Raw genomic sequence first — 12,716 nt, forward strand, 5'->3', positions numbered from 1 at the left:
TTGCTTTCAGACCTCTCACCTCCAAACCTGTAAGACAATAAATGTCAGCTCCTACACCAGCCAGTCTGTGTCCTTGGTCATGGAGTCCTGGGAGACAAACAGGCTCCTGAAATGCTGGACTCACTCACCCGGCCCCACTGCAGTCTCCTAGATGCTCTCAGAGGAGACAGTGTGATGCTCGTCATGAACATGACCAGAGTGTCAGTAACACCTTAATAACCTACCATGTTCATTTCCAAGTGTGTGGTCTCCAGGAGGCCATAGGCTTTGAGGAGAGCCAACCTCCAAGACCCAGTCAAAGTTTTCAGCCAGGGAGTTCTGCCAACCACACCAGCCTTTTTCAAACGTACAAGAGCTCCCACATTCATTTTCATCAGTGTAATCTCCACAGTCATCTACAAAATTACAGCTTTGCTCTGGTTTATAACATTTGCCATTCTGACATTCCCGATAGCCATATGGACAGGAACCTAAAAAACAAAACAAAACAAAAGGATGAAGAGACACTCCTTACATATTAGTGAGATTAAAAGGTAGTAAGAGGAGATTCACTTTACTACAGAAACATGATGTTCTTAGGGGTTTGAGGGGTCTGACTCCCACCTCTCTCTCTCCCAAGCATCATTCACAATTAAAAAAAAATTTTTTAATTAAGTATAATTTTGCCTATCTAGGAAAGTACCCCAGTCGACCTTAAATACAGCATTTCCTATAAGCTACACTCAAGGATATGAATTAGATCTGAAAGCTGAGTGAGGCTTTCCATTTTTTTATCCTGAAACAAAATCTTCAGGGTAGTAAGAACTTATGTATGATGAGGTATTTGGAAGTACATTCCATTAGCAACCATGTCTCCAATATTTATCAGAAGTCAAACACATTATGATAATTCCTTGGAAGCAGGGGCATGAATACACGAGCAATGTCCAATCTTCCAATAGAATTTTTTTCTCCAAAACACTTATTTGTCAGTTGTTTGGAATTTTAGCAGCAATTTCCTTACAAAGCAGTGTCAAACAGAAGGACTTTTTCACCAAGTTTAAGATAAAGAGCAAATGCAGGTGAACACCTGAGTTTGAAACAATGCTGACATTTATCAATTAAATGGCATGGATCATACCTACACCTGATGAGCTTTAGTCTCCTTATACAAAAAGAGAAAAACATAATAGTAAAACCTAGAGAAGTTAATTAGAGAGACTATCACTTAATATGTGCCTGGAACAGTGCCTGTCCCTTCATAGGTAATCAGTAAATACTAGTCTAACAAATGAATCAAAGAGTGTTGGAAATGATAAAACCGTTCAATATGCACAGAGTGACAATATTCCAGTAGAAAAAGTTGTTCAGAGATCCACCTTGGGGCATCAGCCTCACATTTGCTCTGTGATGCTTAGAATTTTTTTCCTTCCCATCTTCTTTTTTCAGTTAGGGGAGCTGATAATAACATTTCCCACTTCCTTTCTATACAGTAGCATCTATGGCCTGAGACACTGTAGGGAAATATCTGACAGCCCTCCTGGGGGTTGAGGACTGTTGGATTAGAGGCAGGAGGTAATTCAGGAATTTAAGGGAAGGTGTTTTGGGAATTGGGAACTCCTGCTGATAAAAGCTCATAGAAAAGTTTTTATATTCTGCATCAGTCTCAAATTTTAGAAAATAATGGCTAAGAGGGAAGACTTGGAAGAAGAGGAAGGCAAGGCCAGAAGGCCACGTAGAAACTACTGGGGAGGGAGCTGGCGTCCTGAAGGCTGCTAGCCACTTTGCTTGCTAAGCTGTGCCTGGACTCTGCATTGGAGATGGCCTAATTAAATGGCCTTTGCACTTGCTAAGCCTTTGAAAATAAGTTTCAATCATGCAGTCTGTCTCTAACAAAACTTTATTGTCTGGGTCAATTGCTACCATTTTCCTGTCTTGCAGGGTGGGATTAAACTATTTTTTTATTTAGGTGTCCAGTTCAGCTAGCAGACTGGGGCTAAGACAAAAGACCTTTAATGTTTCAATTACAGATCTTGACTCAGAATCACAGCATTAAAGCATTTTTGAGCTACACGGAAATGGAGATCACTTACACAAACCCTCTCATTCATATATGAGAACACTGAGGATTATAGATTTTAAATGACTTGCTGATTTTTCAAGAGCAGAAACGCAACCTGGACCCAGGTCTGTTGTCGCCAGAATTATTTTTTAAATCCATTACTTGAAGAGTAGTGATAGGTCAACTATTGCAAGACACAAGACCACTGAGAGACAGAAATGGGTGGTGTTGACTACTAGATGTATTATTTCCATGGATCTGTTGAGAACCTGAGAAATTACTAGATCATTTAATTTTATACCATTGACATCTGTATTGATTCTGTCAATTCCAATTTGTTTGTGGAGTAAAAACAAATTTGCTGGTTTTAAAGATGCTTTTCTCTAATGTGACTGGATCAAGCTACAATCTATTTTTTAATTAAGCAAGAAAATAATATGGACATGTTTCTAAATAGAAATATATAGAGCCTGTTATATAATCAATATAGCTAATATTTTAAGATAGTCACAATGATTAAGTTTTATATTTCTAAAACATAAATACCTGCATAATTAAAGAATACAATAATTCAAATTTACACAAGCTTAATTTTGAGCAGAAAGCCTTCTATGTTAATAAAGAAAAGTTCACTGCTATAATGCATTCTATCATTCTGTCCATAAAATAGCACGCACCATTTTTTGGTAAATATCAAGGGAAATTACTAGCTAATGTTACTTACCTATTTCTAAATTATTTTTCATGCTTCCTGTTTAGTCCAAAGAAATCAAGCTACTTAAGAGTAGGGTATATATCTTTAAATGATTCCAATATTAAAGCTGTTAGGAAATTGTGTAATTTGATTTTTACAAAAGAAAATATTGTTTAAATTAGGTCCTCTTGAGCAGTTTAATTTTGCAAGAAAGAATAAATTATTAACGTTAAAAACTCCCCTGTAAACCTCGGAGACATCAGAAACTTAATACACTTAAGTCCAAACTCTGATTCTTCCCCTCCAAACTTTCTCATTGAGTGGTCTTCCTCATCTGTGTTCATGGAAACTCTATTACTCCAGTTATTCAGAGGAAAAAAAAAAAAATTGGAAGGAGCTCTGCACATTAGCATCTGACTCCACTTTTTGATGTTTGATTCCACTGCTGACAGCCCTTCCCCTTGTGTTCCACACCTGGGAAAGCCGATAAGAAAGTCCAGGTGCTCCCCCTGTTGGTAGGAGATTCAAACCACACAAGCCCCTACCTGTGCACAGGAATCCTCTTCCTGGTCCCAGCCCCTAACCACCACAGAACTCTAAACCAGTCTCCTTTCCTGGGTCTCTAAAACTTTTGGACAAGCTATCAGGAGGCAGGGATCATTCTATGGCTGGATATCTCAATAATTCCAGTTATAATTGGTTAGAAACAGCTTTCACTCATATGAGTCAAGATATGGGAAAGTTTGGTCACTGCTGAAACAAGATTCCTGTTCTGTCTGCATTCAAGCACTCCTACAGAGTGATCTTGTTTTCATCTTGCTCCATCATGATACCAGAATGGCTCTGTAGAATGCTGATCCTCTATGAAACTGTTTACATTAAACAGGAGAAACACCAGCTCAGAGCAACCTTAAGGCCTTGTTGACAGTTCTGGGCCAGGTCCCGGATGTCAGGGGCTGCTTTTATTTTTCTCATTTTGCAATTCTATTTATGTGGCAAGAGAGTTCAGTGGGGCAGCAAAAACCTTCCAGGTGAAATGAGAATAGAGAATAAAACCTTCTGGTTATTATCTTTGCTGTAGGTAAAAAAGAGAAGACTAGTTGCTTTGGGAGATACTGAAGCATTTTAAAGATCTTCATATTCATTATTTTAAAACCTCTTAATTTTTCCCTTTATGAATTTGCAGCAAAAACTTGAAAATGCCAAGATGGTGTGGGATCTGCTTTAATGTTAGCATGGAAGGAGATGATATGTGGAAAGAAATTCCATAAAGCCTTAAAGAATTGACAAAAAAAAAAACCCAAACAAACAAAAACAAGTGGAAGAATTGTGATTTGCATTAAGAAAAGGAAAAACATGGAAAGCAGTCTAGGCAGAAAAAAAGCCTCCAGGTTTTAAGGAGAAAGACCTAGCATGATTCCAATTGGCTATGACTCTAGTTCAGAACAGCAGCCATCTGCAGGTATATAATTCCTGGGCAATGTTTAATAGCCACAGGCTCAGCCCTCAGCTGGGAACAAACTGCCAATTGACTGAAATACTTGTACCCTCCATTTTCTTCTTTCCAAACAGTAGCAATCTAAATATTCAAAGAGCACTTTTTCTAACAGTTATCTTGATCAACACAATAACATTTACACTAACGAAGTTACCAAATGATGTTAATTCAAAGAGATAATTTCAGGAGTTCCTGTTGCAACTCAGTGGGACCTGACATAGTACCTGTGAGGATGCAGGTTCGATCCCCAGCTTCATTCAGTGGGTCAAGGATCTGATCTTGCCATGACTGTAGCATAGGCCTGTAGCTGCAGCTCTGCTTTGACCCCTAGCCCAGGAACTTCCATAAGCAGCAGGTGCAGCCATTAAAAAAAAAAAAAAGGTATTTTAAAAATAATTTATTCCTCAATTTCTTACTCAATTTTAATAGTTAACATTTAAGAAATGTTATACGAACAGTATACACTAACATTCAACTAATTCTAATGTTATATTAGAAGAGCATTCAAATAAGAAATATAAAGGCACTTGTAAAGATAAATGTTCCTTAATAACTCTGACTTGAAAGAAATTTCTGATGTCTTGGTGGTGAACAACTTTTATATCTTGAGTTTCAAGTGTATCATATATAGTAAGGTAAGAAGAGTTTGATCATTAAACATCAATATTTTCTGAAGTCTTAAATTCAACTATCAGGGAAGGGGCATGAAAACAGTCCAGTGGGTTATTTCTGCTGTCAGGAAATGTAAAATATAATAATCCTTTATTGTCTTTCAGTGTACCCAGTAGAGGCTTGAGTATTTAAGGAGAATTGTTTTTGTCTAAGACATCACAAATGGAGCTGCCACCATAATACCGAGCTAGAGCAAGAAATATGACCAAGGGATAAATCTGAAGATCAAGTCACTTTAGGAAAATTCTATTTGGTACTTTTACAAAATCAAATTTTTTAATCCCTCCTTTTATGGTTTTTGACAATCTAATATTAAACAAAAATCTTCCATATTTTTCTAGTATTCTATGATTACTTATATGATTTCATTTTTTTCTTTTTTACACATTTTAAACCTTTGATGCACCTGAAATTTGCTTTGGCATATGAATGAACGTTAAGATTTTTAAAGTGAAAAAGAGGAATACGTACACACGTACACATACACATGTGCTGGTGTATTTATTGAATATCTCTGGAAAGATACATAAGCAGTGAAGAGTCATTCTGGAAATAGGACAGAAATTAGAAGAAAAATTTTTTTTTGTTCCATGCTTTTTTTGATGAGTTTTAACATGGAATAAGTGGCAAAAAATGTTGACAATTTTCTGGACACCATGGTTTATGAGAAGTGGCAGACCCAACACTCTCCACTCTGGATGGCTGTGCAAGAAGTGCTAAAACGAAGGGAGAACCAAATTTTAGTTTACAAAAGGAAATATAGGGAATGAAATGCTCTGTGAAAATATCTAAGCTCTGTATTAAGTTTGTAGTCATTTATAAGATGCAAAAGGGAGAGTCAAAAGGGAAGGTGAGAGGTGATAAAAGAGAACTCGGGAGAAATCCAGTCATCCTGCTTGATCCCTGTTTCTCCCTCAATTCCCATGTTCAATCAATCACTAGCAGATTCTCCCTTGGTCTTCAAAATATCTCTTAAATCATCCACTTCATTCAAGGGATACTTGAAGGAGAGCAGGACCCTGTTGGGCTCCTGGGCACACAAGCCTTTCCATGTCCCCGTTTCTTGTTTTTTTTGGGAATAAGCTTCAGCCTCCATGACCTTGCTGAGTTCCAAAGGGCAGGGTCAAACAGGTACTAATCAGGGAAGGGTGGGGATGCAGTGACAAGGGAGAAGCAGTGCAGAAACAACAGTGCAGATTTGGGGCAGGATCCTAGTTCCTCTTCGAGGAATAAACATAACAACATTATCTGAGTTCTTCTGCAGAACTAAAGGGCCCAAGAAAGGAGAGCCAGAGAGGACAACCACCAGAACCAGTCCTGGAGTCACTAAATACCAACTTTGAAGAAGAATGAAAGCTTGCATCTACCCGATCCTTACCTGTGGCCCTATTTTCTATTCCCAAACTTTAAAACCACTTCCTAATTTCTCCCAAGGGAGGGCACAGTCTTTAGGGCATTAGCCTGCTTTGGCCTCCTTTGCCTGGCAAAGCAATAAAGCTATTTTTTTCTCCTTTGCCCCCAATTCTTTCTCTGTGTTTCTATTCAGTACCAGTGAGCAGAGGATGAGCTTTGGCCATATACTCATCTCTCTTCTTGACTAATGAAATTATTTCCTCATTGACTGCTCTGCATTTACTCTGGTCCTCCTAAAACTCGTATCCTACATTGCAAGCCCAGTGATGTTTTCAGAATGCAAACTGGATTACCACCCTGCTTGAAAGGCTTTAAAGGCTTCCTATCACAGTTACAGTAAAGACCAAGTTTGCTATCATGACACAGAATTAACTCAGTCTGTTTGCAACTCACCTTTCCAGCCTCCATCATGCTCCTCCTTAACTCCCCATCACTAACCTACTGGCCTTCGTCCAAACACTCCAACCACAGACACTTGACATAAGGACCATCTGCCTCTAGAGCCTTCCCCTTGAAAATCTTGCAGATTTCAGCTCAATCTCCACTTCCTTCAAGAAGCTTTGATTGGTCAAATCTCTCTAATGTAATCTCTTGTCGTACCAGGTAACTCTTCTTTCAAGGACTTTTTTAACACTGTGTCTGCTTGGTCATTTGCACTATGACTCTTTCCACTGCTACTCTACAGAGTCCACAGAGGATAGATACTGGCACGTACTTAGAAGTGCTTGCTATACATTTGCTGGATGAACAAAAGAAAGAGTGAATGAACGAACTGAATAAAGCAAAGAAGAGAGCACATAGTGAGTGAGAGCTTTCTAGGAGATGGGTGACTGGAAGACGAGTTGATATTTTGGGTGTTGGACAAGGAGGACCGGGAAAGGGCTGTGACTGGACTGATGAACTTTGAAATACTAAGATGGAGGGTATTACAGAGAGTCAGTCACCTTTGATCTCTTTGCTGTGATGAAAATGTCAAACATTTCTGCTTTCTTTTTGTTTTAGACAGTGACAATAGCTATTTAGTTTGTTCAAAACATGTATTTCCAATACTTTAAGCAATACCTATTCTGCCTATAGACAGAATTTAATAGTCACAGTCCAAATTTAATACTACCTTTATGTAATTTGATCCTATAATAAAGCAATTTCCATTTGTAACCCCTGCTGACCTGGTTAATAAAAATTCTATATAAAGAAACTGAGGCAATTATCTAATGCAAAGGGGAAAATAAAACAGACAATCTAAGCTAAATTCTATTAGTAGGAAGCAAAACAAATCCACAGCATTTGTTTGCCTAAATGATACTCCCATTTGTGCAGTGTACTATGTTTAAAATTAATTAAACTATGTTTGAATTTGTTTTAGTTTATGTGTTTTTGACCTGGTATGTATCATTCAGAATGAGTAGAGTACAAAACCCTTTTAAAACAAGATTAAAATACAGGCTCCCTTTCCTTAAACTATGTATTATCTAACTAGGATTAAACCAATTTTCAGTATTTGTGTGTGTGTATATGTGTGTATGTTGTGTATATTACATAATTCATACATATTACATATACACCTGTGTGTGTATTTTGTGTGTGTACATATGAAAGTATTACATACGTGAATTTGCATATGAATTAAAATATGGTTAAAATGATTGAAGAGCAATTTTCAAGTAAGTGGTAAAGTTAGTCATAATGATAACTACCACTTATCAATCGCCTCCTATATGTTGCGCTTTGTGGTAGGTGCCTTATGACTATTGTCTCTCATCCTCAGAACGACACTGTAAGAAACGTTATCTTCATGCTCGAATGTCACAAGTAAGGATAAGAAGGCTAAAGTGAAATTTCCACTGTTCTAAAATCAACTTTGGAATATGTATAATATAACATGTACAATATATACTATTATATATATAATAGTATACATACGATTATAGATGCATCATATCGCCTATATATATGTGGTATATGCCTGACAAAGTTACCTAACTTTATTAAATTTATTCACACAGTACAAAGCAAAATAATACCATATTAACAATAGGTTATATTAGCTATTGATAGAATGATCAAATGTTTAATTTTGTCTGGCTCTGTGGGAGGTATCTGCTGTGCATTACATCCTGTCGTTGTCAAAATCACCCCTCTGGTACACTGAACATCCCTTATGGTTTTGTGCCAAGCCTGGACCATTTATCTCATATTATCAAACACTTAATCTGATGAACCCACTCCAGTGAAACATGCTCCAGAGAAAGGCTAAAAGCCCTAGCTTCAGATGTCATCTCAGCTGTGAAGTTTGGTTGGTTGCTGGACCACAAACGACTCTCAGGAGCATATCGGGAAAAGTAGGACTGTTCCATTTCTTAGTGTGTGAATGAGAAGCCCCTCAGCCAACACTGAGTGGGCAGTGACAATCATGAACACGGGAGTCCTGAGCGCATTGTATCACTTCCCGATTTGTAGGAGAATCTTCAAACAAAGTGTAAGATTAACAGATGAAGGAGTCAAAATGGTTAGAAACATCAGATAGTTCACCTGGCCAATTCCAGTCCCTTGGACTGAAGGCAAGTCACTTTGTCCCTTAGCTTAAAGCTTGATGAGCTGATTCACATGTCAAAGAATGAATAAAAAGGATCTCATAGATTATGCTAGGTACATTATATTAGTATTTTAATATTTTCTTTTTTATCAGGAGGAACTGAAGTGGCCAAATGGATAACCTGATAGAATCAGAAGATAAAGAAAGCCTAGTACAGTGAATATAGTTACCAACTTAGAACACAAAAAACATCCTGCAGAGTTAGAATAATTAGGCTACAGGATCACTCTGATAGTATTACAAAAGGGAGGCATAAGGAAATTATGAAAAATCAGTTTTTGTAAGATAAAGTCATACTGTTTACTTAGGAGAACAATAGCGCTCCCTGACACAAGACTGTAAAGAAATTTCTCTCATGGGTCTTGAGTATTTTAAAGTACATATATATTAAGGGAAAAAAAAAAAAAAAAGAAGTAACCTAAAGCTAAGTAGGTGAAGTAATCTTTATGCTAAGCTTTCACTGGAGTTCCCATTGTGGCTCAGTGGTAACGAATCCAACTAGTATTGATGAGGATTCAGGTTTTATCCCTGGCCCCACCTAATGGGTTAAGGATCTGGTGTTGCTATGAGCTATGGTGTAGGCCAGCAGCTGCAGCTCTGATTCAGTCCCTAGCAAGAGAACTAAAGAAAAAGCTAAAATAAAATACATTTTTAAAAAAAGCTTTCACTAAGACCAAACATCACAAGAGTCTTCATGTTATTGTTTCATTTATTCCTTCATATGGTAATGGATTAGCAATCACCTCCTTTGTGCCAGGCACGTTGCTCTGGCACAGGGAGTATATAACAGTGAGGACTAGAGTGTTTGTTCTGATGGTGTTTCTCCTCCAGTGGAGGACAGAGACAATGATGGAGTGTACCTTTACAGAGAGAATGACAGTAAAGAGAGTGTGGATGGAAGAGGGAGTGGCCCTTTGTAGTCATCTCTAAAGAAATAACTTTATAACATTTAAGTAGCGAACCCAAATAGAGTGAAGGAGAGAGCCATGCAAGGTGGCAGAGAGAATGACAAGTTCAAGGTCCTTGAATTTGGGAAACTGCTTAGAGTCATGGAGGGTCATTAAGAAGCCCATGTGGGAATTCTTGTTATGGTACAGTGGAAATGAATCTGATTAGTATCCACGAGGATGCAGGTTCAATCCCTGTTCTTGCTCAGTGGGTCAGGGATCCAGCGTCGTTGTGAGTTTCCTTGATTGTGGCATAGGCTGGCAGCTGTAGTCTGAGAACTTTCATATGCTGCAGATTCAGCCCGAAAAAAGAAAAAAAAAAAAAACGAAAAAAGAAAAAAGAAAAGAAAGTCCACGTGGATAGATGCTTAGAAGCATGGTTCTGAGCTTTGAGAGGAGAGTCCAAGGGGGCCAGGACCTTGGCTTTACTCTGAGATAGAGAGCCATTGGCAGCTTCTGTCTATAATTAATGCCACTCCGAAAAAAACAAAAACAAAAACAAAAAGCAGTCTTTGTCTGGCACATGAAAAAGAGTAGCATGAATATATAAAAGGAGGTCCTTTAGGAAGTGAATACAGCTAAGGAGGCGGTGGGTTCAGACTGGCTGGAACAAGAGGATTAAATAAGTAGTACCTGGAAATTAGTGATTACTCAACACATGTGAGCTGTTATCATTGTCCTTAGAAGGGTGGCAGATTGATGGTGAAAAGCAGCTAAAATTGGGAAATATTTTAAAGGGAGAGCCACAGAAATGTCTTATAGACCCAAGGTAAATAGTAAGCATGGGAGAGGTCAAGAATTGCTTTTAGGTTTTCGATATGAAAAATTGGCTGAATGATATAACCATTTGTTCAAGTTTTTTGTGGGGGAGGGATAGTGGAGAAAAATTGAGGCAGAATAAAGTTCTATTATCATTTGCAAAAAAAGAGAGAAATTAATATCATACCAGGTAATAATATAAATACCTTATTTTTATAGAACATTGACACATTATCTTAGATTGCCCTCATCTCAACTCCCAGGGAGATTAGAGATCAGTATTCCTTTATATGGATGAGAAAATTGAGCTTGAGGGAAGTGTAAATGGCTTCAAAGTCTATAAACCCGCCAAGACATATTAGCACATCATAGCATGCGCTGGCAAATACTATCTCTCATTCAACAGTTCTCTCTGGAGAAAAATCATGCTGAATTTTCCTCTAAATTTCCTGACAAGTAACCACATATGATAGACTTTAAAAGAGAAAGAGGAAGAGTCCTACGTTACATGGAATAGGTTGAGAAATGGAATGAAGGCTGAAAGAATTTAGGTAATGAAGGTAATCAAAGGAAATACGTATCATTCCTCCCAAAGTCTTTGAAAAATACAAGGAAAAAAAAAACTTAAGTAAATATTAGACAAAGAATCAATGGGGAAAAAAATCTAGCTTTTTTGTTCAGACTGCTGCATAATCAGGAGGCCAAAACTTTCGATGAATATATGCAAATGCAAGATAGTTTTAGGACTATGAATTCTAGTTTTGGAGAGAGAAAAGCTCATTGCTAATAGTTAACTAAGCTTAGCAGCTAAAGTCACCACACTAAGGTCAATTCACAGACCTTTAGTGATTCAAAGTCTGGTTTAATTACTTCCTTTAAGCTTTCTGTGCAAAATTTTTTCCATTACTAAAATTATTGTTAAAACTGACTTCGCTTCACTACAAGGCTATTTCAAAATATAAATAAATATTTAAAGATGTTTTGGGAAAAAATGAAAAATATCAACTTTAGGTGAATACACACTTTGGTTAAAAAAAAAAAACCCACTTTAATAGTCATCACATTCATTATCAGAGCAAAAATTAATTGAATGCCAACCAACACTGGACATTTGATACATATTATCTCTAATTCTCACAACACTGAAAAATAAATATTATCTTGATTTTATACCAATATTAATTAACTTGTGCAAATTCACATCACTAGTATATGACAGGGCCGGTATTTAGACCCAAATGGATCTAACATTGAAGTGTGTATTCTTTTTCATTTTAGCTCATTGCATAAGATCCTTGGCCAAATAGAAAAAACTAGAATTCACAAGAAGCAAAAGACTACCATCTATTTTAATACGGTTTAAAATAACAACTATGTATAAATTATACTAAAGATTCACGCATGATGTAATTCATTCTGTGATAGGAGAACTGAATGGCATAAGTGAACCCTACAAAAGATCAGTGACACAGGGGGAGGTAACTCTGGGCCCAGTGACAGCTTCACAGAGGAGTTGGGTACTTAACTGCCTTAAAAATAAGAATAGGATTCATGGAAGAAACACAGAGAACAGAAAACTTTTCCAACAATTGACAAGTGGCATGAATATTAAGGAGAAATATAATTCCCAGCATGCTTGTGGATAAGAATTAAATCAACCTAGTTTGAGATCCAAACTAATATTTCCATAGCACTTGATAATTTACAGAGCACTTTCCTGTGTGCCCCTCTGGAAATATACACACGTGTGCATGACCACACTTGTTCTGCATCAAACTTGAAGAGAAATCATGTAGAGAATAAACTAGTCAATCAGTGTTGGAGCCAGAACTCAAAATCTATGTCCTCTCGCTCCAAAATTCACATATGGAATTAGCAGAGATAGGACCATAAGAGACTCAGGTATTGCTTCATGGTCAAACATTTCCTCATTCTCCAGGATGAGATTAGTCTAAACTCTTGAGCATATCGTTCAAGGACACCCACAAGCCAGTCCCCACCCTCTTTCTGGCATCCTTATCTCCAGTCCTCTTTACACCATCTTCCTTTCATTCAACCAGATTATCTGTCCATTCCTCCAAACACACAAGGATCTT

General features: G+C 37.4%; 1 protein-coding gene across 8 annotated transcripts in view; it reads right to left on the reverse strand.

Moving 5' to 3' along the window:
* MALRD1 (MAM and LDL receptor class A domain containing 1) overlaps nucleotides 1-12,716 on the reverse strand; it is an 860,334-nt gene that overhangs the window by 294,179 nt on the left and 553,439 nt on the right. For all 8 annotated transcript variants that reach the window (XM_084980970.1, XM_084980973.1, XM_084980974.1 and 5 more), the window contains one exon: nucleotides 225-470. In XM_084980970.1, the coding sequence (XP_084837096.1) occupies nucleotides 225-470 (246 nt within the window). The remainder of the gene's footprint in view (nucleotides 1-224; nucleotides 471-12,716) is intronic.

The sequence above is a fragment of the Sus scrofa genome, chromosome 10 (genome assembly GCF_054392235.1).
Source record: "Sus scrofa isolate SSC_HxYL_T2T_F1_AM1 chromosome 10, Sscrofa_HxYL_maternal_Yorkshire_Landrace_v2.0, whole genome shotgun sequence".
Taxonomy (NCBI): domain Eukaryota; kingdom Metazoa; phylum Chordata; class Mammalia; order Artiodactyla; family Suidae; genus Sus; species Sus scrofa.